Consider the following 16,161-nt stretch of genomic DNA (forward strand, 5'->3'; position numbering starts at 1 on the left):
TATGATGGGGTGGCCGTATCCATAAATGCATGTAAAAATTTTCCCCTTTATTATTGATATGTAGTTTGGATATTGAGGCACTGGAATTGAAGTTAATGAGTATTTTACTTTGTAGTGGTATTGTTATTACAAATGTGATTCAAGTTCTGTGAAGATTAAAAGCAAGAAAAACTTTTATTAAAAAAATATTAAAATTGCTATATTTTTTATTTTAGAATCTTGTTGTTTAGGTTCATTTAAATAAGGAAATTAGTTTTTTTCCAGGGAAAGGCATTTATCCTTTTCAGAAGAGCTGCTGGTGTTTGAATCCTATATCAACTTAAGATATGGTATTAGATTATTTTTTCAAGCCTCCTTAGAAATATGCTGTTCTGTAAGGGAAACTTCCTTTTTTGAGGTTTATATTAATGGGGCTTTTCCCCCTTATATTTAATGTTTTTATCTGCAGTGGCTGGGATGGGGAGAAGAGGTGACACTAAAGTAGCAAGGTTTTTCTAGTAAATAAAACACATTTCCAAAATATCTTTCTAGCACATCAAAGCTGCCCAATGATCTACTTGATTTGCAGCAGCCAACTTTTCACCCATCTGTACATTCTATGTCAACTGCTTCTCAGGTAGCAAGTACATGGGGAGGTAAGCATTGATGAATTCTATTTTAGATGTTATATGCATCACTGCTCCTCTTTCTGTGGTGTTTTACTTATTTATGTCATTTTTTATTACACTTGATACATGAGAACTTGAGAAATAAAATGGCAGTGAAGCAATTTTATCCCTTGAAGGTATGTTCATTTATTATAAATAATTTTGGAATTTATGTTTTATTAAATTATGAAATGACATTTGATAAAGATTAAATGTAAGAGGAAGGACCGAGTGTATTTTTAAGTATGAGATTATTCTTTTAATGTTGACTTTTTATTCCATAATCAGAAAATGTATAGTTGTTATTTTGATTTTGGTATAGTATATTTTTTTAACTTTTGGGGAAATATATGATAAAGTTTAAAACTCAGATGGTATTATCACACAGAGAACTATGTTGTGACCAGGATTGTCTTGACCAGCTTTATGCCGCTTATGTTTTAAATGTTTGTTTAATTAAGTCCTGGAAGATTTTGCTAGTCAAAGAATTTTCTCCTTGTACCAATAGGAATGTTTGCTGCCCTCAAGCAGTTCCGAAGTGATAGGCTTCTCTCATAGCAAAATAAATTAATTATTCTAATGAATTTTTACAGAACACAAAGCAAGCTTTTTTCATTTTATTTTAATGATTTAAATTTTAGAACATTAAAAATTTTTTTTTTAAGGTACTATATCCTGGAAAGTAAGCTCTGTGAAGGCAGGTTTTACAGTAGTTTGTTCTGACGGGTAGTTTGTAAATGTTTGTTGAATAAGTGGACGCTTTCTCTTTTGGACAAGTTCTTTCTGTTTCAAGGTGGTGCACAGAACAAATAGTGAAACCCTAAAACACTAGACTTCAGGCTAATTTTGTGAGCCTGAACTTGATTAAACAAACTAATTGACTCTGAAGGCTGGTTTAATTTAGCTAAATCTTAAGATCTGAGAGTAATTCCTAAAAATGACAAAATATTAATAAAGTCAATAAGTATTTTAGAATGAACTGTAGATAGCAAATTAAGATTAAGAAAGGGGTTTCTTAATATCCTAATGGTATGTTCTGATGTTTGGATTCTTAATCTGTCAAACAAACGTATATGTTTATTTTTTGACTTATTGTGAAATACTTTAGAAAGGGTTAGAAGTAACATGACCATTTAAGCAGTTTCAGCTTATTTCCTTTTTTTAAAAAAAAAAGTAGTAGTCTTTTTAAAACTAAGGCTGAGTTGTTTTTCTAAATAGTCTAAAAATTTTACAGAAGGCCTAATAAAAATGTATTTAACATTTTAAAGAAGCTGAACTTAAATTCCTAATTGTTTTGTCTGGACACCATGTACAACTAAAAATGATAAGTTGAAGTTTCTACTTGAAATTGTTAAAGTCGCAAATAGAGTAGTACTGTGGGAGAACAATTCTAAGTAATTTCAGTCTGTAAGAATTGTTCTATGTCCTGTTAGAAGACATTATTCCATTAAAGTCTCTATGTGACAGACTACAATATATTGGAATACATTTAATCATTTTTACTTTTTTTTTTAGGTAATTTTTGCTTTGTATGCTATTTCAGTCAAAATTTCCTCTATATTAAGTCCCTAATCTAATCAGAATTCAATCCTGTCTTGACTTTCATATAAGGATATTTGGCTTCTGAGTTGGTGATAACTTCAGGATTTGACTTCTGCATGATGCTAAAGAGTATTTTAAGCCAAGAATGTTCTAATTCAAGTCAGTATTCATATACATGACAGTCAGATTAAGATTTGTTTTCTTAATTAAAGTTAGACTAAACTAACTTAAAATTAGACTAAAATAAAGAAATCTTATATATGGCCAGGTACGGTGGTTTCCGTATTTTATCCCAGCACTTTTTGGGAAGCCGAGGCAGGTAGATCACAGGAGTCCAGGACTTTGAGACTAGCCTGGCCAACATGGCAAAACGCTGTCTCTACTAAAACTACAAAAATTAGCCAGGCATGGTGGTGCACATCTGTAATCCCAGCTTCTCGGAAGGCTAGGAACAAGAAACACTTGAACCTGGGAGAAGGGGGTTGTAGTGAGCCAAGATTTGTGCCACTGCACCCTAGCCTGGGTGTCAGAGCAAGACTGTCTCAAAAAAAAAAAAAAAGAAAGGAAAAAAAAAAAAAAAAGAAATCTTATATATGAGAAGCTTCGATCATAGCATTAAATGCTTAAGGTATTTTGAAGTTAACCATTTACCTGAACCCTTAAATATGTAAAATTTTGTATATCATGCTGCTTTTATAGTATATGACAAAGCAGGAGTATGATTTTTTTATAGTCCCCAAATCTTGTTCCATTCTTTTACTGGGCTTTCATTAGCTAAAAATGAGTGCCCATAACAGACCTAGTATTTAGTTCTTATCATCGACACCACAGAAATGATGTGCATTCTTAGTCATAGATAGGTTAATGAAAAGGTAGAGGTAAAGGGAAGAAAAGTTTATATGTGTATGTGAAAGTCTTAAGATTCTACCTTTTGGTGGAAGGAAAATGAGAGAACACAAGCTCTCTTGTTACCTTCATTGTATTATTAATGAGCCTTTACTTTTTCAAGAAATGTTCTGGAGTCTAAACAAGCAGTTGGTATTGAATACTAATATCTGTGAAGACCTAGGTTTTCTTCACCCTGAAAATTTTGAATGTTGGCAAACTTTGATTTTTTTAATATCTAAAAATATACAGTATTGTATATTTTTATACACTTGATACACTGTTGAGTAATTGAAGCAAGATTTCAAATTTTAGTTTGGATGTAATAGAATTATTCATTCTAAAGTTTAATTTCCTTTACTCTTAGTTGGCATGAAACATACAACACTTTATGAAAAAATTTGATTATCTGGCCAGGTCCAGTGGCTTGTACCTGTAATTGCAGTACTTTAGGAGACCAGTGCAGGAGGGTTGCTTGAGCCCAGGAGTTTGAGACCTTGTCTCTACCAAAAAAATGTTTTTGAACAAATCAGTTTACTGTGTGTGAATGTAGGTGTCAGTTGTTTAGGACGTAAAGGCTATAATATGACTGTGGTGCCATTTTAGTCCTTGTTTTAACTTTTTTTGGATTATTTTTTAATGATTCTAGGGTAGCATAAAATTAAGCTTTTGGGCCAGGTGCGGTGGCTCACGCCTGTAATCCCAGTACTTTAGGAGGCCAAGATGGGTAGATCACTCGAGGTCAGGAGTTTGAGACCAGCCTGGCCAACATGATACAATGCCATCTCTACTAAAAATATAAATATTAGTTGAGTGTGGTAGTGTGTACCTATAATCCTAACTACTTGGGAAACGGAGGCACAAGAGTTGCTTGAACCTGGGAGGTGGAGGTTGCATTGAGCCAAGATCATGCCCCTGCATTCCAGCCTGGGCAACAGAGCAAGCCTCTGTCTTTAAAAAAAAAAAAAAAAAATTAACCTTGAATGAATAATGCTAAAAAATAATGGACAAAACTATTATTTAAAAAAATTTTAGACTGGGTGCAGAGGCTCACACTTGTAATTCCAGCACTTTGGGAGCTGAGGCAGGGAGTGAGACTAACCTGGGCAACATAGCGAGACCTTGCCTCAATGAAAAATCAGAAAATTAGCCGGACGTGGTGCCATACACCTGTGGTCCCAGCTACTCAGGAGGATGAAGTGGGAGGATCACTTGAGACCAGAAGGGTCGATGCCGAAGTAAGCTGTGATCATGCCATTGTACTCCAGCCTGGGCAACAGAGCAAGACCCTATCTAAAAAAAAATAAATAAGGGATTTAGAATTGCCAGTTTAGTAGGTTAACTTGAAATAGCCAGAGTGTTTTTATTATATCTTCATGAATTGGTTTTTATTACTATAGTATAATGTCCATTAATAGATTAACATCTTGTAGATTACTTGTAGTGTTTTGTCAGTTAGGAACTGGTTTTCCTTATTGTCTGATTGATCTTATTATGAATGTACTTGCACATATTTCTGAGTATTCTTCTTTAAGGTGTTTCATGTAGTAGGAGGTGATTGAAACTTAGGTGCTAGATAAAACCGTATCTGTCGATAGAACAGCAGATAACTAGTAACCTTTCCTGAACATGTCTTCTCATAAACCAACGAATCTGTTGTAGAAATGTGGTGTTTTTTTTTAAATGACTTATATCATGGCTTTTTTTTTTTTTTGCATGAAAAGATGAAAGATATTTTACTTGTCTGACAAAATATAAGGTACTTTAAAAACTCCATGCAACTGTTAATAACATGTATTTAAAAACAGAGCATTTGGCTAGGTGCGGTGCCTCATGCTTGTAATACCAGCACTTTGGGAGGCTGAGGTAGGCGGATCACCTGAGGTCAGGAGTTCAAGACCAGCCTGGCCAACAATGGTGAAACCCTGTCTCTACTAAAAATAGAACAGTTAGCTGGGTGTGGTGGAGTGTGCCTGTGATCCCAGCTACTCAGGAGGCAAGATAACTGCTTGAACCCAGGAGGCGAAGGTTGCAGTGATCTGAGATATCACACCGTTGCACTCCAACCTGGGTGACACAGTAGACTCTGTCTCAAAAAAAGAAAAAGAAAACATTCAACCTCTAACTGGTTAACTCTAAGCTTAATGCAACTCCTTTCTTACGCAAGAAGGAGCTAGAGTGGCCATCAATGTATTTTAGTACTAAAAGCCAGTGTTCTTGGTGGCTCATGCCTGTAATGGGCTTTGGGAGGCTGAGGAGGGAGGATCACTTGAGTCCAGGCAGGGGTTCAAGGTTAGCATGGGTATCATAGCATCTCTATAAAAATTAAATTAGCCAGGCATGGTGGCATGTGCCTGTAGTCCCAGCTACTTGGGAGGCTGAGGTGGGAGGATCACTTAAGCCCAGGAGGTGGAGGCTACAGTAAGCTATGATTGTACCACTGCACTCTAGCCTGGGTGACAGAGCAAGACTCACTCTCAAAAAGAACAAAACCAAAAAACCACAGGGTCGCCCCCCAACTTCTTATAACTGAGTATTTTCTACTTTTTAATTTGTGAATTATTATTTTCTGATTCTTTATTTATTGGGGAGTGGAATGATGGGAAAGATTTCGAGTTTGACTAGTATAATCAGCATATTTCGATAGATTTGTAGGACTTAATTTTTTTAGTGTGAATTTATGTTCCATAAGAAGAGCTATTATGGAAAAGTTATTATGTTACAGAAAAAGTTGTATTAAAAAGATGTGTTAATTTTAAACCCATAACCTGAGTATTTTCTTGGTATTTTCCTTTTTCAAACAGTTCTATTTGAGTTTGTAGAATGCTTGCCTTGAATTTGTTGACTTTAAAGGAAGTGTACTTATATCATAGTAAATGAGCTGGTTCTTAGGCCACCGTTGCCTTCTTAATGTTCAATCATTCAATCTTAAGAGTAAAATAAAGTACCTAGTACTATGAAGGTACCACAGCATATTTCAGGGAAGGTCAAGAACTAAACTAGAATAGACAAGAAGAGGCTACTGTTTAGAATTACAGGAGTATCTTCTTTTTAATTATGTCACAAAGAAAAAAGTTAAGATATTGTATTTTTGCTGCTTTTATTTTTCTCTCCTCAGTTAACTCTTTAAATCTTGAGAAGTTAGGAAAAATAGATTTCAGCCATTAGAATGATAATTATCTTGAAATAGGTATCAGTACAATAATTATCTGGTTCTAGAATAAATTTATTTAAAGGATTTGATAATAGTACATATTTTACATCATTCTAGTGGGAAACAATGCTTTTGTTGTTCCTTTAGCAAATCATTTAAAGACTCTACAGCTCTTAGATAGCCATTCAAAGCTTTTCCCAGTTTTTTAAGTGGGCATTCTTTCATCTCTATTCTTAATTATCTAATACTCTTTTCCCCCATCCTTAGATTTTTTTCTTTATCTTTGTTTTTTATTTCCTACCTTTGAAACTATGCAGGAATTATTTACACATGCCAAAAACAGCTTCTTATCCCTGATTTGTCATTACCCTCTTTTTTTCTTTGGAAGTTTACTCACAACATATATACCAATTTTTGATATCAGTTATTCAGGTAAACACAGCTATACCGCTATGACCAGTGCACCTAGGACAGGGAAGATTGGTGCAGGGTGGGTGGCTCTTTATAAAAACATCTTGGTTATTACTCTCTTTTTTAACTACCTGACTATTGGCTTCCTGGTGTTAACAAATGATTTTTTTCTAAGGATTCATTCTAAAATATGTTAAATGCAATTCTTCCATCTTGATAATTAGATATTTTTTATTTTTGATAATTTAGATATTTAAGATTAATAAACAGTGATATAGCTACTACTTTTCACTTTGCATCTTTTGACTAATTACAATACTAATTTATTTACTTCCTTTCTTCATTTTGCTGTAATACATTTGGACTGCACAGATCCTTTCTCTGCTACTGTAGATGCTGTTGATGATGCCATTCCAAGCTTAAATCCTTTCCTCACAAAAAGTAGTGGTGATGTTCACCTTTCCATTTCTTCAGATGTATCCACTTTTACTACTAGGACACCTACTCATGAAATGTTTGTTGGTAAAGTACCATTTAACCTTTTTTTTCCAATCAATGTTTATACTGCCTAACTATATTTTACGTATCCATTAATTACTTTAAAAGCACTGCAAGAATTGCTTTAGATTTTAATATCTAATTCTAAAATAAGGTAACCAGCAATAATGTAGTGAGGTTTTAAAATGGACGCTAGTATACCAATTTTATTTATACAAACTTTTAGGAAGGAAAACTTCTCTTGATGTTGAACTTTCTTTTTTAGTGTTTTATTCTCTATCGTGTTATAGTGCAATACTCTAGCTGTCTTTCACACGCACCTTCCTGTTTTATTTTGGAGAACTGGTTGAAAAGTAACATCTCTTAAACTTTATGTTTATATGCGTTTATATTTTTCTCTTTGTGTTTGGGGGAGAGAGGGGTTAATCACTCTTGGCAGCTATCTTTAATCTTTTCTTTCTCTTTTAACAGTTGCATGTCAGTTTTATATTGTCCAAAATCTATACATATTTTTTATCCCATTCTGAAGGATTTCACTTTATAGATAACATAGAGATAAATGAAAAGTAGGAAGTATGTGTTTCATTTTAAATAGTGTAGCAGAAAAGCAACTTGACTTGGATATCCTGTAATTAAAGTATAAAAAGCATAAAAAGGCAGAATTTCACACTGAGGTTGTATAGGGAATAGTAAGTTTTAAAGTATATACTAAAGCTGTGAAATAAATGTTTTTGAATTCTGCTGAAAAAGATGCTAACCCTGTTCCCTACCTTCCTAAGACAATGAAACTTCTTTTACTCAGTTCAGAGAAACAGCTTAAGGTGATGTGAATTTAAATATTTGATTAAAACTGCATGCAGAAAGTCATCAGTATACCCTTGACAGATCATGTGACCACATTCTAAATATTCTGTTAGATATATATGAGTCAGAGGAAGGAAAAGAAGAAAGAAGTAACTAGAAAGCAAGTTAATAGTAGGAGATTAGACAAAGTTCCAAGTCAGGTGTTTTAGTTAAATACGACTAATCTAATAGCTTAAACAACATATATACCCAACGTGTGATAATTCATTGCAATAATTCCTTCATGTCATTTTGATACAAAGTTGCCAACCCTTACTCCATATGGTTAAGAACAACTCAGAAAAATCAGAAAAGCTATGTGTCTAAGACACCCTCTGACCTTGCCAGAGGGAAGACATTATCTGATATGATGATCAGTTTAATAGGTAGTTTGTCCTCATTGAGCTTCAAGAACACTGAATTGTGAGTCAAAGAGGCTGAGTTGTGGTCTTAAAACTATGCTGCATATGTGAATGTCTGTGAAAGTGTCTAGGCTTGCTTTCTCAGCTGTACAACCACACATTAGAGGACAGGACAGTGTTGGCTAAAAAGCCAACTGCCTAATACTTCTTTTTCTAATAAAATATTGGGTTTTTTCTTTCTGATTTATACAAACAGAATAGTTTTTTTTGTTTGTTTTTTTTTGTAAGTTGTAATTTGAAGAATGCCAAGTGCTTGGACTTCCCCCATCTTTTGTTTTTGTCAATTTCCTATCTCACTCATAACTGTTCCTCCTCTTCCTTCTCTTTTTTCTACTTTCTCTTCTTCCTTTTATTCCTTACCTGCCTCCCTAGCTGCTTCCCTGATTCCTTCCTCCCCGCTTCCCTACTTTCTCTCCCTTTCCTTTCTCCTTTCCTGCCTTCCTGCCTTGTATGCCTTGTCAGAATTTTTTATGGCACTTTACTATCATTAAAATGACTACTTTTAAAAACCATCTTGGGAACTGGGTGAAGTAGCTGGTGCCCATGATCCCAGCTAATTAGGAGGCTGAGGCAGGAGGATAGCTTGAGGCGGGGAGTTTGAGGCAAGACTGGGCAAGATACAAGACCCCATCCCTCAGAAAATTTAAAGAATTTGAAATTATTGTATATGTGGACCACATCATAATTGGAATGTACTTCTTACCTAAATTATTATGAAGTCATCAGCTAAAATCTTAAACATTGATTTTTCTTTGTTGCTTTTGGATTTTAAAATTGTCAAGGGTTATTCATATTTTTGGTTTAATAGTGATGAAAAGCTCAAGAAGTTCATAAAATTTGAGTTGTTTTTGATTAATAATTATTATAGCTATAATAAAAACTTTTTTTCTACTTACTGTTTTATGTGAAATACTTGGGATTAAATTGAAAACCTCTAATAGATTCTAGAATCAAACAGATGGGGGTTCAAGTCTTGGTTCTGACACTTACTAAATCTTTGACCTTGGGTAAATTATGTAATTGCTCTTTGTTTTCTCATCTGTAAAACAGGGATAATAATAACTATGTCGTAGGGTTTATGTGAGGTTTAAATAATAGCTTGTTTATAAAGCCCTTGCATAGTGTTTAGTAGGGTTTAATAAACGGTAGTAGTTACTTTGATAAAAAAAAAATGAGGCCTAATTATATTGTGAAACTACCATTAAAATCAATTAACAGTCCAACCAAATTTTTTAAAAGGTGTTTGGATTGCCTTTCTGTCCCCAAAACTTGTTGATCTTGTACTTTTCAGTTAATTTATTATTGTCCTTTTGAGATTTACCCTGTAGGTCAGTGGTTTCTAAATGTTAAACTGTGGGTTGGTGCTGGTTACTGAGAAAGTTTTCACTGGGCCTTGGTGAAATGGAAGAGTAGGCAGGACAATGTAATGATAACTCAGAGCTCAGAGCCTGCTCTTTTTAGTGCACTCGGCTGTGTGTGTATGTGTGTATTTCTGTAAACTTTCCCTTTTAGAATAGTGATACTAGTTGGGTCTTTTTGTTTTAAATAACTTTTAGAAATTAAAAGTTGGTAGTCCTGATATTTTCACAAAAAGTTTATATGCATTGAAATTATGATGTAGAATCTCTAACCTTGTTGGTGTTTGTGTTTTAGGCATTCATTTATTACTTAAAAGATTGTTATTTTGGAAGTACGCTGCTTGCCTCCCTGATAACTTTAAGCAAATATTAATAGCTGATTCGCTATTGCAATTAATTAATTATTTTTTCTTACTTTTTTCTTCTGTCTAAAGAGGCTTTTAAAACTTGAGATGCAAATTCTGGATTACTTTATAGTCTTTCTAACCTTTTATACTTGTAGGTATAAAATGTTGTAATTTCACTGATTGGTGCCTCTAGGGACCTCAGTAGTTGGCTCCTCTTTTTACAGAAAGTAATGAAGTCATTTCTATTCAACTATAAAGGAGAGGTTTATCTTTTGTATCAACTGTCTAGGAATTTGATATATTTACCTAATTTTAAATTGTTTTCCATATATGTTCTAAAGGTTAGCAACATTATAGCCAAGATTGTTACCAGAATGATTTAAAGAACATTATCTGTACTACTTACACTGTGATGATAGCATGAGCACATAATTAAGCATGATTGATTTTTGTCTAGAGTAGAAACATTGGCTTTTTATGTAAAGAGTTATCACAACAACCAGTAAGCCGATGGCATAATTCTTAAACAGCTTGCACACTTTAAAATATTATTAAATTGGTAAGTCTAGGATTCTCGGATCCTTCTGATGAACAGTCAAGATTTATATACTGAATTATTTCATATTTGATGGTGTTTATGTTCCCATTGTATGACCAATGTCTTTTAGTTACTAGTAGTTTAAGGGTTAAGTGATTATGTAGGAAGATCAAACTGGTACATTCTCTAGAAATGTGTGCACTACAGAATAGTCATTATAGGATGTGTAAAATGCTACTTTAAAGTAGTATCACTAATATGTATCAGCTTGTATTGGTCATTGCTAATAATCATTGTTTACTGGCTATTTCTGTCTTTGAGGACCTTCTTGGATATCTCACCAAATCTTGTGCTACTTTTTAGTTTTCTTTGAGATCAAGCTTTCTAGTACAACATGACATCATTGTACTTCTTTACATCCTGGTGTTAAACATTAAGAATTCAAAGTGAGATTCTGACTACAATAGAGGCGAGGAAGAGAGGGATCCTAAGTTTAGGACTCCAAAAGTTTAACTTCTCCTTAATGGTGTAGTTGTTAACCTTCTAATATAGGTGATCCTAAAGACGTGAGCTTATTGTCTATAATTACACTAGTATCTGTGTAACACAGGCAAGTAAGAATAAAGTCTCTTATGGTTTTGTTTTTCAGAGCAGGGTCAGCTTAATTAGCATGCTTGAGTTTATGCTTGTCAGCCCTATGTTGCAAGTAATAAGTTGAAGTTAGAGGGTGGCTGGGAATTGAAAGTGGCATATCTTTTTTGTCTGATGTTCTAAAAGCACATGGATACAGGTGGACATAAGGATTAGTGAGTTGCAACATTCAGAATCCCATCACTGAACTTAAGCTATTTAGCATTTGATTAACTGTTGAAGGAAGGATGGAGAGAAATACGGAAAATGGGTAGGTGGGAGGGAGAAAAACTTTTATCTTGGGGTTACTGAAAAGTTTCATACTTTTTTTTTAGGCACCACAGAATTCTTATTGCATTCCCCACTGATCCCTTGCATTGTGTGTATATTTTGCTTCATGAAAAATCTTGTTATTTTAGATGTGTTTAGTTTTTTAAAGATATCAGCATACAAAACTAAGGTAAAAGATAAAGATTTCTGTAATGAAGCATATTTGCAGTTCAGTGTCAGGTGCTCGTTTGTTTGTTTTGTCAGTAGGATAATTTTGTTAGGGAAAACCTAATCACTACAAAAAATGTGATATAGAAAACATTTTGCTTGAATAATTGGCTTTGTTTTTGTTTGGGGAATATACAATATTTTTCAATGCTATTGTCATCATTATTAAATAGCTATAAATGCAGAGTTATTAAATAATGGAGCTTTTTTCCATTTTGGTTTTCTCAGGATTCACTCCTTCTCCAGTTGCACAGCCACACCCTTCAGCTGGCCTTAATGTTGACTTTGAATCTGTGTTTGGAAATAAATCTACAAATGTTATTGTAGATTCTGGGGGTAAGAAAAAAAATTCCTAAAATATTATAATGTCCTAATTTAGATTATTTTTAAGGAAAAATAATGCTGCTTTTTAAATGTTTAAGTACATTAAATTGGGGTAGCCAAAGAAATTGTCCCCATCCCCTCAGGCACTAGATGAGAACTTCAGGGAGCTGTTTAGTTATTATTCTTTTATTGGTGCCAATTTAGACACTGGGAAAACTTTGTTTTTCCTAGAGCAAAGTAAGAGAGAAAAAGAGATTTAGCTCTGTAGAATGCTGAGTTGCTAGTGGCTATATGTAGATGTTGTGCCTTTTTAGACATACAATTTTTACCTTTACTGAAAGGAATGATAACCTTATTGCATCTAAATATATGAAATTGACTGATTTAAATACTCTATGTATAAACAATTAGAATGTATTAAATGTCAGGCCTGTGCGTACAGGAGCTTTGTATTGTTTTATGAATGATTCTTATTAGGGTTCATTTGTCTTAAAGGAACTTTATAGACTAGTTCTATAGAACCAGGTCTCTACTTTGTGTTTTTATTAATACCTTGTTAATTCGGAGTGCCTATAAATCTTTGACACTCATAATTTTGTTCTTACCATGGGATGGCCTTTGATTTTGGTTAGTAATTAACTTTTAGCTATTTAGAGATAATATATTAAGATGTTCTTAATTTTATAACATATAATTAGTTATCCTCTAAAAAGTAAGAAGCAAACTTATAAAGAATATGTATGGATTAAGAATTTATCTTTTTCTGTGTACTAATAGGTTTATGATTATACTTTTTTGATGCATTAGATTTTAGTTTGTCTTGCCTGGGAATATAGACTAATCATTGTTGTGAACTATCATCTTTGGTGACTATTTTTCAGACACTAATATTCGTAGATCATACTATTGAGTCCCACAGAGGGTTTGTTTGATTGGATTTTCTTTTATTTTCTATCCTTGGGTGAGGAAAACTTAAAGAATTTTATTTTCATTTTTAAGAATTGTCCTCATTTACTAGATGGGCTTATGCAATTACAGTATTTAGCAGTTTCTTAGATGTTGTTCACTGTTATATTCTCTGTTTTAAAAAGAAAAGGTCTATTAAATCTCATTTCTTAATGTAAAAGGAACCCTTTCCAAAGTTCCAGAGAGGTATTTTTTTAACCTATAGTGCTTTAGATATAAGTGAGTCTTTGTAAAATTTTGCTGGGCAAGCAGGAGAATTACATTCCTTTTTTCCCTTTCATAATACTTCTCTCTTATCCCCTTTAACCCTAATGTAATTTTCTCATGAGATACGAGAAATGATTTCTGTCAAAACAAATATAGCCTTCTCAGTCAGTTCACTGTGAAGTGGTGAATTTCTCCATTTTCCACTTAAAGACATTTACTAATGTCTATTTTTTGGATAATTTTTCCAGTGAACAAACGAGGAGAAAAGACAAATACCTCCTTTAGAAAGCCATAGCATCATAAAGTTCCTTACAAATTCTATTTCATCTGTTTGTAACTTTAAGGCTTTGATGAACTAGGTGGACTTCTCAAACCAACAGTGGCCTCTCAGAACCAGAGTCTTCCTGTTGCCAAACTCCCGCCTAACAAGTTAGTATCTGATGACTTGGATTCATCTTTAGCCAACCTTGTGGGCAGTAAGTAGTCTTTGGATACTTTAATCTTCTTATATGTGTTTTATTAAACTGAGTCTAGTGTTATAAAATGCTTTGTTTTTCTCCTTTTCTAGATCTTGGCATTGGAAATGGAACCACTAAGAAGTGAGTTTTTAATACACACATTTTCTCCATATGTCATTTAGAGATTGATTTGGCTTTTGTCTCAAAAATATGTATAGAGATGTCAAGTCTGCTTTTTTTTTGTGTGTGTGTGAGACACAGTCTTGGTCTGTTGCCCAGGCTGGAGTGTAGTGGTGCAATCTTGGCTCACTGCAACCTCCACTGCCCAGGATTCAAGCAGTTCTCCCGTTTCAGCCTCTCTAGTAGCTGGGATTATAGGCACGGGCCACCATGCCCGACTGATTTTTTTTGTATTTTTAGTAGAGATGGGGTTTCACCATGTTGCCCAGGCTGGTCTCAAACTCCTGACCTCCGCTGCCTTGGCCTCCCAAAGTGATGGGATGAGCACTGCCCCTAGCCTCAAGTCTGCATCTTAAATACTCTGTTCATTAGAAATACATAGTTAAGGAAATGTTATAATTAGAGACTTTTAATATTCTCACTTATGTTTATTTAAAGTGATGTAAATTGGAGTCAGCCAGGTGAAAAGAAGTTAACTGGAGGATCTAACTGGCAACCAAAGGTTGCACCAACAACGGCTTGGAATGCTGCAACAATGGTGAGTTGAAAAAGCTCCTGATATACTAACACATGAATAATTTAGTTAAATATGTAACATGAAAATGTTTTTAAAGTGATAGGCATAAATAGATTGTTTCAGTGTTTTAGAAGTATAAGTAATTTGTACTTCTGTTAAAGGAAGCTGGTTGCCTGTATTTGCCAGGTACATTTTAATGGCTAACATGTATTTAAGGGTTACTTTGTGCCAGGCATCATTCCAGTAAATGATAATGCAGTTTTATTTTGGATAATCCGCCTGTTAACCCATGTGTTAGTAATTATCCCCATTTTACAGATGAGGAAGTGGAGGCACAGAGTTATTAAGTAATATGCTCAGGATTACAGAGATCTTAAATGATTAGTTGGATTTTTAGAACCTAGGCAGCCTAACTGTAGAATATATGTCCTTAATTACTACTCTGTATTACTGACCTCAAATTTTTTATTTATTTGCCTAAAATACAAAATCTTCTCATTTCATTAGTGGTAAAGAAACTATATACTTGCTTGGGTTTTTGTCATATAATTTATATAAATGACAATATATTTGACAATTATATATATATGTCATATAACTTATACAGTTGATTCTCATTATCTGTGGCAGTTAAGTAGTTAAAGTCACCCCAAACACTGTATTAATGAATGCTGAACCCTCTCTACAGGAAATACATACATATATGCATATGTCACATAGGTGATCATTTTAGAAAACCTTGTTCTAGTAGATTCTTTTTTTTATTTATTTTATGAAAGAGGAAATAAAGTTCAGAAATATTAAGTAACTTGCCTACAGCTGTTGCACTAACTGGTGCCAGAGTTGGAATTTAGCCCTGTCCAACTGGCCTCAGAGTCATAGTTTCTTGCAGTATGATGGACTCCCCTTCCCGCTTCTCTATTCTCTTGTCTGCTATGAGAGCTGGACCAAGGCAGAGTGTCTTTTGTTCCATCTCAGATGGAAGTAAACTGTATTAGATGAATCAGATTTTTGCCACTCTGCAATTGAGCGTGAATGGCCTTGAAAGCACCAATAGTATTGATTTTTGGTGTCACAAAATTTATCAAGTAAGTGAATTTACAGATATGAAATCCATGAATAATGAAGATTAACTGTATTTGCTAATGAAATGATTAGCATCTTGTAATGAATAGGTTTTAGTAATGGTTTTAATTACAGTAAGATGTGGTAGGCCCAGAATAGCTTTATGGCTATTTTCTGTTCTTGGCCAGTTTCTGTCTTACCAATCCAACAAATCTTCATCAGTCAAAGAAAATTGCTTCTTGTGGAAAAGTTTGAAACATTCATTGTTCAGACAGTAGGCTAGTAGCTGTGTTTTAATTACACGGGCTACACATTACTAACAGCTTTGCTATTACTGTTAGAGGCCACCATTGTCCTTTTAGCCACTTGCAGAGCACTGCCCTGTTTTCTGTGGGTTGATGATAGGTTAAAATTGGTATGACTGAGCTAAAAATAGTATGTAAAAAGTTGTGCATTTTATATAGTTCAGACTTCATAAATGGAAAGCAATATTGTGATTTAGCTACCTTTTTAAGGCAGTAATTTTTTTATAGATAGTGTTCACTACCATCACTAATTTTATTATTTTGTATTTATTAATTTTTTTGAGATGCAGTCTTGCTCTGTTGCCCAGGTTGCAGTGCAGTGGCTTGATCTCAGCTCACTGCAACCTCCACCTCCCAGGTTCAAAT

General features: G+C 33.9%; 1 protein-coding gene across 50 annotated transcripts in view; it reads left to right on the top strand.

Annotated features, from left to right (window-relative positions):
- The window catches only part of PICALM (phosphatidylinositol binding clathrin assembly protein), a 105,870-nt gene that overhangs the window by 67,426 nt on the left and 22,283 nt on the right, over positions 1-16,161 (top strand). For 11 of the 50 annotated variants that reach the window (XM_078340035.1, XM_078340011.1, XM_035265309.3 and 8 more), the window contains exons 12-17: positions 532-635; positions 7,012-7,161; positions 12,002-12,109; positions 13,615-13,746; positions 13,839-13,869; positions 14,347-14,446. In XM_078340035.1, the coding sequence (XP_078196161.1) occupies positions 532-635; positions 7,012-7,161; positions 12,002-12,109; positions 13,615-13,746; positions 13,839-13,869; positions 14,347-14,446 (625 nt within the window). The remainder of the gene's footprint in view (positions 1-531; positions 636-7,011; positions 7,162-12,001; positions 12,110-13,614; positions 13,747-13,838; positions 13,870-14,346; positions 14,447-16,161) is intronic. The other 39 variants (XM_078340039.1, XM_078340019.1, XM_078340029.1 and 36 more) reach the window with 5 other exon arrangements.

This window comes from Callithrix jacchus, chromosome 10 (assembly GCF_049354715.1).
Source record: "Callithrix jacchus isolate 240 chromosome 10, calJac240_pri, whole genome shotgun sequence".
In the NCBI taxonomy this organism is placed as follows: domain Eukaryota; kingdom Metazoa; phylum Chordata; class Mammalia; order Primates; family Cebidae; genus Callithrix; species Callithrix jacchus.